At 40.6% G+C, this 15,887-nt stretch overlaps 1 protein-coding gene across 1 annotated transcript in view; it reads right to left on the bottom strand.

Annotated features, from left to right (window-relative positions):
* Positions 1–529: 529 nt before the first annotated feature.
* LYPLA1 (lysophospholipase 1) overlaps positions 530–15,887 on the bottom strand; it is a 28,067-nt gene continuing 12,709 nt past the window's right edge. Inside the window, exons 3-9 of the mRNA XM_039256607.1 lie at positions 11,714–11,779; positions 10,138–10,185; positions 8,820–8,890; positions 6,112–6,185; positions 3,870–3,971; positions 2,650–2,826; positions 530–1,212 (exon numbers count right to left, since the gene is read on the bottom strand). Of these exons, the coding sequence (XP_039112538.1) occupies positions 1,159–1,212; positions 2,650–2,826; positions 3,870–3,971; positions 6,112–6,185; positions 8,820–8,890; positions 10,138–10,185; positions 11,714–11,779 (592 nt within the window). The 3' untranslated portion in view covers positions 530–1,158. The remainder of the gene's footprint in view (positions 1,213–2,649; positions 2,827–3,869; positions 3,972–6,111; positions 6,186–8,819; positions 8,891–10,137; positions 10,186–11,713; positions 11,780–15,887) is intronic.

The raw sequence follows: 15,887 nt of genomic DNA, 5'->3' as shown, positions 1-15,887 counted from the left end.
CATCTGACTAAAGTGAAGTTTTCAAATAAGTCCATTGGCAGATAAAAATAAAGCGAATTTTTCTAATGGATTGTTCATTTCCTACAGTAGTTGGTTTCAAACATATGTACAAAACAAGTAAACTAAACTATGCTATGAGTAGGATCATCTTAGAGCAAATCATCTTAGAAATTACAGTTTTTAAGATCTGTCTTAAATATTCCAGAACATACTAGAATACGATGTAATTACTCTTTCAGTTAATTACAGAAAAATACAACCACAGAATTATGCCAGTTATCTAGACTGAAGATTCTAATAATCATATAGGTCTAAGTTTGGACTCACTAAGGTATAGTGTAGGAAGCAGTGGTAAGAAGTTTAAAGTGATGTCAGGTTTCTTTACAGAAGTGTAAATACATTTTAAATACTATCAAATCTGTGATCCAGAATGTCAAATTACAGCACACATAGGCAGGAGATGTCTATGGCAAGGAGCCAATATTTGGTCTGTTATGAAGGATAAAAAAGAAACATAGTTCTAGAGAGGAAAAAAAAAACATTAAATAGAAATGGTATCAGGGAAAGTAAAGCCTGGTCCCCAAAATTAAAGGGCCATTAACTGAAGAGAACAATATTACTCTAGAATTTAGAAGCATTATCCCTATTATTGGGAATAATGCAGTAATACCTCATTCTCATTATGTATTACAGTCCTTAAGTATATAATGAATACATGTATAAAAATACAGATAGTACACGGTGACTAAGTAATTTTGAAGTAAGTCTGTAGATGAAGTCACAGGATGCATAAATAATTTATATCCTAACTGCTCATTTATACCTGAACAAATTTTCATTAAGCATACTAATAATTTTCAAATGATGTAATAAAAAATCTGGTTACAATATTTTATTATTTTGCTGAATTACATTTGGGAAAAAGTTAGCTGCTTCACCTATTTTACTACTAGTATATTCTGAATCATATAAACACATGTATAGAAACTTAAAAGAACATTATTTCCCAGAAGGAGATATTATTATTATGTAGTCTGTGTTATGGGTGTGTATCTGAAAAACACTGCAAACGTTCGAAGTTTCAGGATTGAGCACAGGAAGAGGTTTATACACTTCAGTGATGCTGGTGGTACTTCCACACAAGGCCTCTTAGTGACGTCAATCAACCGGAGGTAGAAGTTTATCAATGAATTGCCTGATGTCCAGCATCTCCTGTGTGGAATGAAGTGATTTAATAAGCTGTTAGAAAACCAGGAATCGAAGCCCCACTACCATACCACCGCCAACTAAATCCTCAGTGGGCCCAGGATAAGTGAAGCCACGTTTTGACTACTTCAAGCCTCCAAACCAATGCAGGCCTCCTTCATTCTTAGCAAGTGACCGTATGTCCTACTACTGAAAAACAAAGCTCGCAACTACTACTACCTACCCTCAACAATCCTTGTTTAGATTCATCCATCCTCTTCCAGATTAAGCGATGCTCTCCTCTTTGAAGGCAAGCACTGCCCGCTTTAGGACTTTAAATTACATTATTTGCTCTCCCTAAGATTCTCCCATTAGATTACTATCTTCTCTTCATCACATTTTCTCCCTCCGTCCTTCCCACCCAAGGAAGTCTTTTTCTCCCATTCACCAAAGAGCCTTCCTACTCCTTTCCCCCTTTCCAAAAACCTTTTTATAAAGGCTTTATTCCCTACCTTTCTGTAAAGGCTTCTATCACACAATCCTCTGCAGGCTCCATTTCCAAGCATCCAAGGTCAAAGGTGACCTACTATGGGATCCTTTCTTCCTGGTCTGTTTTTCCTTAATTGTGCTCTGAATCACGGGACACTGCCCTCCCACTCTGAAATTCTTTTTTTCCTTAAACTAACCAGTTTCTGAAAAAAGTTTGTGTATGGATGGATGTAATCTCTACCCCTAGCGTGGGGCTCAAACTCACAACCCCAAGGTCAAGAGTCACATGCTCTTCCGACTGAGCCAGCCAGGCACCCAGCCACTCTGAAACTCTCTCCTGCTTTTTTTCTGATATTCTCCCATGGTAATTCTTCAGTGATCAATAATATTGGCAATTATTCTAAATCTCTATTACAGGCCTGAGCTTTGGACGAGTATTTCCCATATCCCATTTTGCTATGCTGGGGATACATCAATCTCAGTGTGTTCACTGAATTCCACAATCTCCTCCTAACACTGCTCCTTATACCTACTTTATGAGGACACCCAGCTTTTCCTAAGGTGAGGGCCCAATTGCTCACCATGCTTTCCGGACCCTACAGTCGTTTCTTTGTACACCTGCTATCCAAATCCTACCCATTCTTTCAAATCCAACCTTTCCTTCATGGTCTCAGTACTGGCCAAACAAAATGCATCTCGCTTTTCTGTTTTTTAGAGAACTTCCCTAGCTTAAATAGTTAATAAAACGTTCTGGTTTTTATCTGTCTTTGAATTATGCACAAAACTTGCTGTAATAGGAAAACAGTGAGTATCTGTTGAATCAAATTGAGGAGACTCCGATCTAAGTCCTAACCTATGATTCAATGTGAATTCATTAATCAACTCCCTTAAATGCCCAAGCAATCAAAATGTTGCTTATCTTAAAAGTATCACATGGAAAAAGTTGCAAACATGTCTCTGCTTCCAAACAATTACCTGCTGACACGAACTGTGCATCATGCCTTCATAGGTTTTGAAGATTATATTCGCTGGATTTACTAATGTTTTTAGCTTTTCAGAAGTAAGAGAAGCAATCATTAGGGGAACTAAAGGGTCGCAGTCTCCATGGCACTGAAGAATAGGAATGTCTCTGTTAACGCCACTGATAGGACCCTGCAAAAAAAACAAAAAACAAAACCAAAAAACTAGTATTTTTATTCAAATGTACAGAGCATTAGGCCAGGCACTTACAACAGCAGACAGATACGCTCGTACGTACGTTATTACTTAACATCACAGGTTCTATTCGGCCATGGAAATAAAACCCCTTCCATCTCTATGCTCCCCACAGCTCTATAAACTTATACGGGACATGGGATCACCCCGTCTTGTATTATTATTTGCCAGTGAGTTGGTTCCTTGAAGCAGACTGTATCTTTACTATTCTGTATTACGTTCACGGTGCCTTGTCAGGAGAGGCACCCTTTAGCTCCATCACGTTCCCCTCAGGTCTTATTTAATGGATTTAAATAAAACGGTTAATAAGCAGCACTTACTATGCGTCAGACACCAAACAGATACTATTATATGAGGATAAAGAAAACAAATTCTAGATTTAAAGATGAATTTGAAAATAAACGTCCACATCTCCCATGTGTGTTATATATTGCTTTACGCTATCGAGTACTTAGAAATTCTATTCTGTGGTAAACTTCTGCTAGCAAGCAATAAGAATAGTGACCATTTAAAAATATTATTTCTCTGTGTAAAAAACTGCCCTTTTATAAATATCTTAAAAATGTATCAAAGACATCAAATATAAGATTTATGACAAAAGGACTTCTTTTTTACTCCACTCTATGCAACCCACGGGAAAGGAAGCAGAGCACACAGAGAAGTCCATCACTGGAGTCCAGGGAAATCCTTTCTAAACAAGGATGACTGGTGTCAGCCACGGGCTTTAGGGAACAATACTGCAGGTCACTGCAGGCTCACGGACCATGAACAATGCACACCGGGCCGTGGGGTGCTCCCAGGCCATGCACATGTGGGGACAGGGGGCATCCGGGAACTTGGTGTGCTTTCCTCTCAGTTTCGCTCTGAACCTAAAGCCGCTCTAAAAATACACAGTTTATCCATTAAAAACAAATGACCCTCCCGGCAACATGATCCATCTTAGCTCAGGAATCTAATCTCGCACGTTTCAGTCGGGCTACCTGTGGAAACGAAGTCCGTAGAGGGAGCCAGCAACTGAGGGCCGTGACTCCCGCCAGCTTCTGCTGCGTGGTAAGAGCGGTGTACAGAGATAACGCTCCTCCCTGGAAAGACAAGCAGAGAAAGTCAGTGGAACACATCCTCTGCCAACAGCAACTTGACTTCTTGTGATTAATAATGGCCATTAAAGAAAAAGATGAGCGTGGGTGGCTGATGGCAAAGGAGATCAGGCAAGCCAGCAGTGGTACATCCATACATTCCCCCCCACCCCCATGTCCTCTCTACAGCGAGATCACCGTGAGTACACAGTGGCCACCCGCGCAGTCAGGGAAGACGCTCAGTGTATTTACATGCTGCACTTACAAATGCCTCAGCAATATTCTACACTTAGAGCTACTTATTTTCTCTGAAAAGTTTTAGGTATAAAATCAAATCCAGTGTAAGCTGGTATTGTTTCCTAAAACAAAAATGCAAGACGGTAAGGGCCCTGCAACAGACACGTTAGGAGTGTCTGCCTACCCAGCTTACAGCACCCTGTACTCTGGGGCCTGGGTCCCCTCAGTCACGCCGACCATGCCCGTGGGTCACCGGGGCCATGAGAAATGAGACTCCGACTCATCCGAGACAGTCATATTCTTTTTCTCAAGATTCTGAAATTGGGATTCAGGGACTGTGAGTTGGTGTCTCTGTGTGCTGGAATGGTGACATGCACACTCAAGAACTGGCAAAGTCACAGGCTGTGACGGCAGAAAAAGCCAAATCTAGACGAAGAGGCAAATGACACAGATGGCCAGGGAGACAGGGAGGCTGGAGATAAAGTCCTGACGGCTTTCCAAGTCTCAGAGGTTTCCTGAGGCCTTGCTTCACTCTCTTCCTCGGTTTCCTTGAGGTGATCCCACAGGCTCACAGCGTGCTCTTTCTTCTGCACGCACTAGGGGCTGCTTCCTGTAAGCTGCAATCAACGAGTCCCATCTACACAGCCTCCTATGTCAGCTGCCCACTCGCATGAAGCATTCATTTATATACCTACATTTATGGCACGACGTGAACTACAATAGACCTTATCTTGAACTTCAGTAAATACCAAATCAGTAACATCTTTTTACTATATTGTATCAACGACCTGTCTCCGGAATTCTAACTTCTACATAATTCCTTAATTCCAACATCGCCCTGATTCGGGTAGTCTGAACGCTAAGTTGCTGATTTAGAAGATTTACAGATTAGAAGCTAGAGCACTGTGGGGACGGGAGACAAGGTGGACATGTGACAAGCTGAAATAAGGACGTAAGGTCAATATGAGGTAACTATGCCAGGAGGAAGAGTCCAGAAGGAAGGAGAAAAAGTACAGAAAGAAGAAGATGCCAAAAATACATATCACGTATTTAAATCTAAAATCTATTTTACAAGATGGAAAGAGGAAAGATGGTAGAGTGACATCACAAGACAGGACCCAGATCAAGGCTGACTTTGCTCCCTCTTACAAGCACAAACATCTAACCATGGACAGGACACCAAGAGGACCCCGGCCCACCGGGCTGAGGCCCAGGCCCCCCGGTACCACGAACACCAGGACAGCCCCTGCCGGAAGGTGAGGGAAGTGGCTACCGGCTGACCAGTGCAGCGCCACCCAAGAGCTTCCCCAGAGCCTCCAGGCCCCCCGGTGGGAAGAGCGCAGGGGGGACACCAGCAGCCCTGGCACTGTGGGTCACTCCGCGGGGGCCCCAACGTGGGGCCTGTCTCAAGGGGATTACAGGGGAGCTGTGGGGCTCCACCGCCGGAACCCATGACGAAGAGAGAGAAGAAATTCTCTGGACTTGTACCTTCCTGTTGCTACCGGTGGTCTCCTCCTAGGAGACGGGGGCTAGACCTGTGTTTAAATCAGAGTTTTGTTTAAAGGGGTGCACAGCACCAACTTAGAAACCTAACTACATGTGTACTAATTATTTTAAGAAAATGCATTCCAAGTTCCTATCAATTTACCAAGTGAATTGATTTTCAAGACATAATGTGCAAGGTAAAGGCAATCACTAAAGAGAGAAAATGAGAAAAGCAAGAGTACACTCTTATAATTAACTCTATCTAGTCCATTCGAACTTAATTCAGCATTAATGATAATAGATCAGATTCTATAAGATCTAAAAAAAAAAAAAAAAAGAAACCTCCACAGAAAAGGATAGAAATAAACTAGAATTTATTTCTAGATAAATACACCAAGGACATATCACCCAGACTTTACCTTACCTGAGAAAATCCTCCCAAAATAATTCTGTTAGAAGGAATGCCATTCTTCACCTCTTGCTCTATCAAAGCTTTGACTAAAAAACAACATAAAAGTAAATCACCAATACTTAAAAGCACAAGGTATGTTACAGGTGAATAACAAGTGAAAAACCTGAAGTGCTCTATTAAAATACAAAAGGAGAATGTATTTTCGTTATAAAACTCATATTTGGCAGATGTTGCTTAAAAAGTTAAGTAAACTTCTTTTCTGAAGATTTTACTCTTCAGTAATCTCTACACTCACATGGGGCTCAAACTCAACCCCGAGATCAAGAGTCGCATGTTCTTGCTCTTCCAATGGAGCCTGCAGGGTACCCTTGTCCAATTATTTATGTCATTTGTAAATAAAAGTTATTTCTTTTACCAATCAATGGATATTCTTTTATCTACGGTCAATTGTGCCCATATACATTTTATATTTCTCTCTCTCCAATGAATCGTAGGAATTTGTCCCTAAAAGTTGCCATTTTAAAATCCTAAGTAAAGTAGATTACATGTTTGTGATTTACACTGTTTATAAAGTTCCTCCTAAGGGCGCCTGGGTGGCTCAGTCAATTAAGCATCTGACTTCAGCTCAGGTCACAATCTCGTGGTTCATGAGTTCGAGCCCCGCATCAGCTGTCTGCTGTCAGCATGGAGCCCACTTCAGATTCTCTGTCCCCTTCTCTCTGTGCCCCTCCCCTGCTCATACTCTCTCTCAAATATAAACATTACAAATATAAACTAAAATAAATACAAAGTTCATTCTATTGCGGGCGCCTGAGTGGCTAAGTCAGTTAAGCATCCAACTCTTGATTGCGGCTCAGGTCATGATCTCATGTTTCGCGGGTTTGAGCCCCGTGGTGGGCTCCGTGATCTCAGCGGAGCCTGCTTGTGATTCTCCCCCTCTGCCCTGCCCCTGCTCATTCTCTCTCTCAGAATAATCATTAAAAAAAAAAGTTCATTCTATTATTTTAAAAACTGTAATTTTATCTATATCCAGTAAATGATATAGGAAAAAAAAATCAGAGTTCTTTTGTTTTGCAAAACACTTTGACACAAATCACTAACTATAAAACTTGATGACTCTTAGAATTTCTTTTTATCATCAGTGCTATGGTTTTCTTTTTTTAATGTTTATTTTTGAGAGAGAGAGAGTGCAAGCAGGAGAGGGGTAGAGAGAGAGAGAGAGGGAGACACAAAATCCAAAAAGCCTGATGCTGGGCTTGAACTCACAAACCATGAGATCATGACCTAAGCAGAGTCGGACGCTTAACCCACTGAGCCACCCAGGTGCCCATCTTTCATTTTTTACATATATGCAAGAGTTTAATGTTTTTACAACAATGTGACATTTTTTTAAAGTTTATTTATTTATTTTGGGAGAGAGTGTGAGCAGGGGAAAGAGAGACAGGGAAAGAGAAAATCCTACAGAGGCTCCGCACTGTCAGCACAGAGCCCAATATGGGGCGTGAAACCACAAAACACGAGATCATGACCTGAGCCAAGATCAGGAGTCAGACGTTCAGCTTCCTGGGCCACCCAGCCGCTCCCAGAGTTTCATTTCTTAAGATGAGAATTTCCAATTTCATATTTCCTTCTTATCAAAAAATAAAAATCTGCTTTTTCTAAAACACTGCTAAAGCCAAATGCCCAAATGAAAAATTATTTTCTTTTCTATATAAGGTTGAGTTCTTAGAATGAGTATGAAAAGCAAGCAACACCGTGACTGTGGCATGGAAGAATGGGCTAGAAAAGAGTAAAGGGGGGTTAAGAAGTAAAAGAAGTGCTGAGAAAGTGGAGGGATGGATTTCGGCGGAGGGGAGGCCGCGGCGGTGACAACGGAGGCCCAGCTGCAGTGACAGCGGAGGCACAGCCGGGTGCAGCTGGGGGCCTGGTGAACGTTAGTGGCTCGCCAAGGGGAAGCGGTGCTGGGACCACGTCCCCTGAACTTCCCAATGCTTTATTCCTCAAGGTCACACCAAGTGCTAAGATGTGCAACAGTGACCTGCCTTTAAAGAGCTAAGTGTAGGGGCGCCTGGGTGGCTTAGTCGGTTAAGCGTCCGACTTTCTCTTAGGTCTTGATCTCTCGGTTCTTGGGTTCGAGCCCTGCTTCTGGCTCTGTGCTGTCTGCCTGCTCTGAGCCTGGAGCCTGTTTCAGTCTGTGACTCCCTCTCTCTCTGACCCTCCCCTGCTCGCACTGTCTCTCTCTCTCTCCTAGAAATAAATAAAACATTAAAAAAAATAAACATTATAAAGAGCTAAGTGTTCCATGACGGGCATCTGTTAGCACTACTGCACTAAACTAACCACAGATACAATCTGCATTATCCACGATTATATCATTAGACCCAGCCTTATTCCAAGTCTCCTTAATGAAGATCACCGGCCACAACCATTAAATTGCTATTTTCTCCATCAGCCTATGTAAATAAAAGCAAAATTATGTATCCAACAGATATGGGGCTTGATAAGGGCCATTCTTCCCTACTCACCTCACGGTCACCGCCTATACTTAAGGGTCCATGTGGCCATTGTGTCAAACAAGTTAGAGGGCGATCAGAAACAAAGGAAACAGCGTCCCTACTAAGTTCAGAAAACTGTACGCTGTGTTTCACCAATATCCATGAAACTACTGAATCTACTAAAATAAGAATTCTTTTGTCTTTAGAAAATTTTTCTGTATTTACCATTTTCTGCTGCCTGTTTAATTCCAGGTTCATCCTCCTGTATTTCTAGTGACAGCCCAGTAATATCAAACCTGGAAAATAAGGCAAAATCTTAAAAGAGCTATTTGACTCTAAAAATATGTGCTCACGGTAAGTGCATTTCACTAAACTCACGGTAGTCTGGATTAAAAGGGCAAACCATTAAAAGGCCAAAATTAAAACGTCTACAGAGGCCAAAACATAACTTAAATGTGTGAATCTGACATTCTACACGTTCCTTTCACCAACTGGATACAGATTCTAATGTTAAAAAAAATCACAGTGCCACATAATTTTAGAGTAAGAACATCTAGGAGAATACCTAATCCAATCCTACACTCCAGCGGCAAGGATCTCGACGCACACTCCCCCAAAAAGTGTGCAGTGAATTAATTCCAGCCAGCTCCTTCCCCTTTGGCTGCACCCCGGGTCAATCCAGTGGAACAGAGCTCCTTTACGCGCCCCTCTTGCACGCACGATCTCGTAGCTATCAGGTAGAAGTATTATACTGACCTCTGGCCATATTCTGCAAAACTTTTTCATCATGTAGAAACCTCAAGCCAGAGCCCCAAAGGAAGCTTTCCTCTTTTCTATCAGGCCCTTTCCACTTCCCTATGGAAGGGAAAGGGTCACATCCTTCATTATGGCCTCTAGAGACATTAGCTGGAAACTTTGGTTCGGGATGGGAGTTTTGCCAGAGAAGGAAGATGAAAGAACCAGAAGGCAAAGTAGACAGGAACCTGTGAAAATTGCCAAGAAACCCAGGGTAGATAAAAAGGAAGTGAAGCGGGGGGTAAGAAATGGGTGGGAACAAGTGGAGAGGACGAGGGCACAATGGACTGGAAGTGGCCCAGAGGAACAAAGAACTGGCTCTACTTCTTGACTGTAAAACATACAGGGAATGTGAAACTATCTTGAAAATGGAAATGGAAGTGGTTTCCTTAAAAACATGTCAACTCTCCAGAAAAGCAAGAAGTTGGAAGGGTGAAAGGCTGTGGCTTAATCAGAGGGTATGCCACACGGGGTCATTCAAGTGTTGGGTCACTAAAACCAACAAAGGTTCATTCAGCAGTAGGAGATGGTACTTCTTGCTACCTATTCTCTCCCTCTACCTCTTGGCACAGCTCCTGAGTCTAAAATACAAAACTTAAATAATTAAAGGTTAAACGTAAAGTTAATTATGTAACTTTGCAACTTAACAATTGCTAACTAAAAACTGCTATATGCAAAAGCACTTCCAATTAAAAAAAAAAACCACTAAGAATAAATAAAAAGTTCTTACTGAATAATTCTTACTTACCAGGAAGGCATAGCCATGTTCATATTCAATGTTACAGGCATAACTGGTCTACACGGAAAAGAAAGAAAACAACAAAGTGAGAGTACTATAACAAGGCAGAAAACCGGGTAAATTCCGTCACTGAAGGAGAGCGAATTCCTTCAGGCTTACACAGAACTGCACAATTTCAACATACGAGCTGTATACTGGATCCATATGGTGTCGCTTTTTCTACACAGCCTCCAAATGTGTTCTGAAGACAGAACAGCAGGTGGGAAGGACCCAGCTTGGCAAAGAAAAACATTTTCCTTTCTTAACACCCTTATTTAATACTTTCAAGCCAGACAGTTTCTTTCAAAAATGTATAAGCAAGACAGTTGGAAATGTATAAAATATGAGACCTGGCTAGGCCTAAGGATACTAGCAATTTACCACACAGATATGGTAGCAGCAATTCCCATATGCTCAGATTACATTTTTGCTTAAGTGTCAGCGGTGTATTTGGTTAAGAGACCTCTAAATAAATATGGGAAATAGAAGTGTGACTGAAGTGCCCACTATACTCAGTTCAAGTCTTTGATGAACAATCTGTCAGGTATGGACACCCTGAACGTAGCTGGATAGAACAGGAAAGAAAAATAAATACACTGTAACTACATCTCCCCTCTATCCTCCTAATTCGTAAAAGGAGTCTACCTTAGAGGTTACAGAATCTTATCAAAATTTCTCTGAGAAATGAAGTTCCCTAGGTTGGGAAATGGCCTTACATCAAATTCAATCGTGGGGCCAATGACAATACAGGAGAACATTCTAACTAATCAAGAATTGCCTCCTCCGTGAGTCAGAATAGGGGACGCAGTAACCCTGGCCATAGTATTCAGTTGTAGCCTACAGAGGTTAAGACAAACCATCTATTTAAGGATAGAAAGGGGACAGAATGTTTTCTTACCTAATCAGGTATTTTTCCTCTTTCCATTCCCTCTTTCATATTCGACAACTCTATGCTGCTCCCACTTCTGAGGATGAATTGCTAACCTGCTAGTGTGAATTCTAATCCCATTTGTCTTCACAGTCTCTCGGCAATGGTTTGACCTTCACAATCTCAGCAACTTTCTGAGTCTTCTCAAAACTTTATAGTTTCTTTTCGACATCCACAAACATTTTCAGAATTTAAACCCAAATGTATCAGACTTCAAAACCTGTGGTTATTTTCCACAGTATATATATCACATTTCCTTCAGCTGATAAAATTTAGGAGTGTTTCAACATAGTAAAGATCACTCACAAACTTGACAAGTAAACAAATCCCCTCATGTGTATCATGCACATGTTTGTGTATCTAAAGGAATTTTTCTGGTTCTCAGTTCAGCTGACCTCCAAGAGAGCATATTTTAAATTTCCCAACGCAATAGGAAAAAAAATTCTATGTAGTCAAGTTACCAGTTTCGTTTTAAAGAATTTACTAAGCTTTACTTTTAAACCAAATATTTAAAGGATAAAAATAAATTATATTTAAATGCTTTTCTAGAAAAGCAAAGCTATCACAATTATTCCTCTCCAGATTCTGAATCAGAAACGTAAAAATTAAAATACTTACGCATGTGGGCAGATATACTTGATATGTGAACTTCTGATACCAGCAAAAGCTTCCGCCCATCCATGCCTGGTAGAGAAATTATTTGAATAATGCCATTAGATACTGTTTTAAATCCCAATAAATTAGTAACAGTACAGTACCTTTAAAAACTTGCAAGGATAAATGTTAACTCCTTATGATACCTTAAAAGTGTGGACCATCAATGCTTTAAAACACCGCTACCGACTCAGAAACAATCCAAAGGCTATTAATTATACTTGACTTACAAATGAAGATGAGCTCTCCTGTTTTCTGAAGAGCAGTGTGTTTTCTTTCACAGATTTCCATAGGGCTTTACAATGTACAAAATTTAGATATATTTTTCTCTCTATAACCTCCTAACAACTTGCCTAACAGAGAAGATAAGACAGATAATATCAATCATATTTTATATGATGGAAGAAACCTCAGGAGTAAATCAGTTGTCTCTACATGCTTCTACTCTAATGAAAATAACTTTAACATTCTTTCCTTGTGTGTATTATGTACATATACACGTTCAAAATGGAGTATGAGAAAAACTAAACCATCACAATCCTTCTATCTAGAAATAAGCAGTTAATCTTTTGGTGCATTTCCTTCCAATTTTTTTCACATGTATCACCTAAGAAACAGATACAGATATTACAAAAATGGGATCATACATATAGTTCCTACTTGTTTACACTTGACATCATAACTGATGCTTCCTACACTTTACTTCTATTAAAGCATAAAGTAAAAGTAACTTATGGGCACCTGCTGGGCTCAGCTGGTAGAGCATGGACTCTTGATCCCCGGGTCAGGAGTTCAAGCCCCATGCTGAGAATAGAGCTTACTTAAAAAAAAAAAAAAAAAGTAATTTTTTAAAAAAGGAATTTAGGACATTTTTTTGGGTGAAACAGTCCAAATATATATGTTAAATGGTAGATGATGCAACTCTTAGGTCATGAGTTCAAGCCCCATGTTGGGTAAGGAGCCTACTTAAAATTAAAAAACTATTTAAAGTTAAATACATAAATAAATACATAAATATTGAATGCTTTTCTATAACTATTTCTCTATTTTAATCCACCACCCCCAAAGTGTTAAAGGCATATAAAAAAACTAGTAACAACTGTAGTAATTTTAACACTTACATTATAACACTAATTACAAGTCAGGCACTATTCTAGAGTTGTATGGATGCTTGCATGTGTAAATGTGTGTTTCAATTAAAAAAAAATCTTTATTTTTGAAAGAGGGGGGGGGGGGTGTGAGCAGGGGAGGAACAGAGAGAGAAGGAGACACAGAATCCAAAGCAGGCTCTCAGCTCTAAGCAGGCAGCACAGAGCCCGGTGCAGGTCTTAAACCCACAAACCGCCAAGATCATGACCTGAGCCAAAGGCGGATGCTTAACTGAGACCCCCAAGTGCCCCCTAAATGTGTGTTTATATGTGAGTTCATGTGTGTGTCTTGTGTGTATGGGTATATATAGAGACTTCACTATGAAAAAAAACTACAAAAATGTTGAAAGAAATTAAAGATCTACATAAGTGAACATACCATGTTCATGAACCAGAAGACCTAACGTTCTTAAGGTGGCAGTACTCTCAAAGTGATCTACAGAGTCAGTCTCTCTCTTTCTCTCTCAAAAATAAAGATTAAGAAAAGTAAATATTTATTTAATATTTTTAAATATTTATAAATAGACATTTAAAAAAACTTGAATGGATTCTTTGGACTTGATAGTAGTGTTGGATGAATGTTGACTTCCTCCTTTGGAGTGTTGTACACTGGTCATATAATGTCCTCATGCATGGGAAACACACTGGACTATTTAGGGATGATGGAAGATCATGCCTGAGGTTGATGTCAAAGAGTTAAATAAGAGCCTTCTGGGAGTGCCTGGGTGGCCCAGTTGTTAAGCATTTTACTTTGGTTCAGGTCATGATCTCATTCATTGTTCATGAGTTTGAGTCTCATGTTCAGTGAGCACGAACCCTGTTTTGGGTGAGCACGAGCCCCGCTGTAGATGAGGTCAAGTTTCACAGCAAGTGAACATGAACTGCACTTCAGGTGAGCCCTACTTCTCTCTCTCTCTCTCCCTCTCCCCACCCCTCCTGGGATTCTCTCTCCCTGTCCCTTGCTCAATTGGGCCCTCTCTCTCATTCTCTCTCAAAAACAAACAAACAAACAAAAAAAACAACTTCTGATTACTAGATAACGAGCATATACATATACATATGGAAACAAAGAGAAGAGCCTGAACGCATGCAGGGTTGCACAATGTGGTAAAAGATTAACAACTGGGGAAGCTTGGTAACAATGATATGGAATGATAAGCACAAGCGACCAAAAAAAGAAAAACATAAACTAGAATTCACTAGGATTAAAAACTGTTGTACTTTACTATCAAGAAAGTAGAAAGATAGGGGCGCCTGGGTGGCTTAGTCGGTTAAGCGTCCGACTTTCGCTTAGGTCATGATCTCGCGGTTAGTGGGTTCCAGCCCCGTTGGGCTCTGTGCTGACTGCCAGCTCAGAGCCTGGAGCCTGTTTCAGTCTGTGACTCCCTCTCTCTCTGACCCTCCCCTGCTCACGCTGTTTCTCTCTCTCCTAGAAATAAATAAAAAAATATTAAAAAAAAAAAAAGTAGAAAGATAACCCATAGAATGGAAGATACTATTTGAAAATCACATATATGGGGATTCTAATACCTAAAATATATTTTTAATTTTTGAAATTGATTTATTATTTTTAGTAATCTCTCCACTCAATATGCAGCTCCAACTCATGACTTTTTGAGATCAAGAATCACATGCTCTTACAACTAAGCCAGCAAATATATTTTTATTTAATATTATTATTTTTTTATTTTATTAAAAAAATTTTTTTTAATGTCTTTTATTTTGAGAGACAGGGACAGAGAGAGAGCTGGGGAGGGGCAGAGAGAGAGGGAGACACAGAATCTGAAGCAGGCTCCAGGCTCTGAGCTGTCAGCACAGAGCCTGACGCAGGGCTCAAAACCACGGACTGTGAGATCATGACCTGAGCCGAAGTTGGATACTTAACTGACTGAGCCACCCAGGCACCCCTATTATTTTTTTACTTTTGAGAGAGAGAGAGAGAGAGAGAGAGCACATGAGTGAGCATGGGGAAGGGGCAGAGAGAAAGAGGGAAAGAGGACTCCAAGCAGGCTCTGAGCTGACAGCAGCGAGCCCAAAGCAGGGCTTGAACTCACAAACTGCAAGATCATGCCTGAGCTCAAGTTGAACACTTAACCGACTGAGCTGCGCAGGAGACCCCAGAATATATTTTTAAAGTCTTACAAATCAACAAGACAAAAGACAACTCGGTATTAAAAACGGTCAAAGGGCTTGAATAGATATTTCTCTAGTGAAGATATATATAAATGGCCAATAAGCACATGAAACGATGATCAACCTTGTTAGTCACTAGGAGATGCCATTAAATACTAAAACACTGCACCTTCAACAGGATGGTGATAATCAAAAAGAAAGATAATCACAAATACTGGTGAGAGTGTAGAAAACTCGGAGCCTTCACATACTGTGGGCAGAAGTGCAAAATGGCACAGCCCCTGCGGAAAACAGACGCTGTGGGAGCTCCTCAAAGCGCTCAAGCCTCACCAGTGACCCGGCAGCCGTGCAAGTGGACTGAATGCCCAAGGTCACGGAAAACCTGGCACGCGGAGGTTCAGAGTAGCTCCACTCATAACAGCCAAAAAGAGGAAACAACTCCGATGTTCATCAACTGATAAATTAAAAAGATATGGTATATTCACAAGATCAATACATGGCTATCACTCCATGGAATATTATTTGACACTAAAAGGAATGAGGTACTGAGACAGGTTACAACACGAATGAACATGAAAAAGACGCTACGTAAAGGAAACAACCCAGAAAATTAATAGGCAACCAACGGAATGGGAAAAGATAGTTGCAAATGACATATCAGATAAAGGGTTAATATCCAAAATCTATAAGGAACTCACCAAACTCCACGCCCGAAAAACAAACAACCCAGTGAAGAAATGGGCAGAAGACATGAACAGACACTTCTCCAAAGAGGACATCCAGATGGCCAACAGACACATGAAACGATGCTCAGCATCCCTCCTCATCAGGGAAATACAAATCAAAACCACACTGAG

This window comes from Hyaena hyaena, unplaced genomic scaffold (genome assembly GCF_003009895.1).
Source record: "Hyaena hyaena isolate Hyena2069 unplaced genomic scaffold, ASM300989v1 scaffold_578, whole genome shotgun sequence".
NCBI lineage: Eukaryota > Metazoa > Chordata > Mammalia > Carnivora > Hyaenidae > Hyaena > Hyaena hyaena.
The sequence above is the reverse complement of the archived record's forward strand: the minus strand, read 5'-3'. Positions and strand labels throughout refer to the sequence as shown.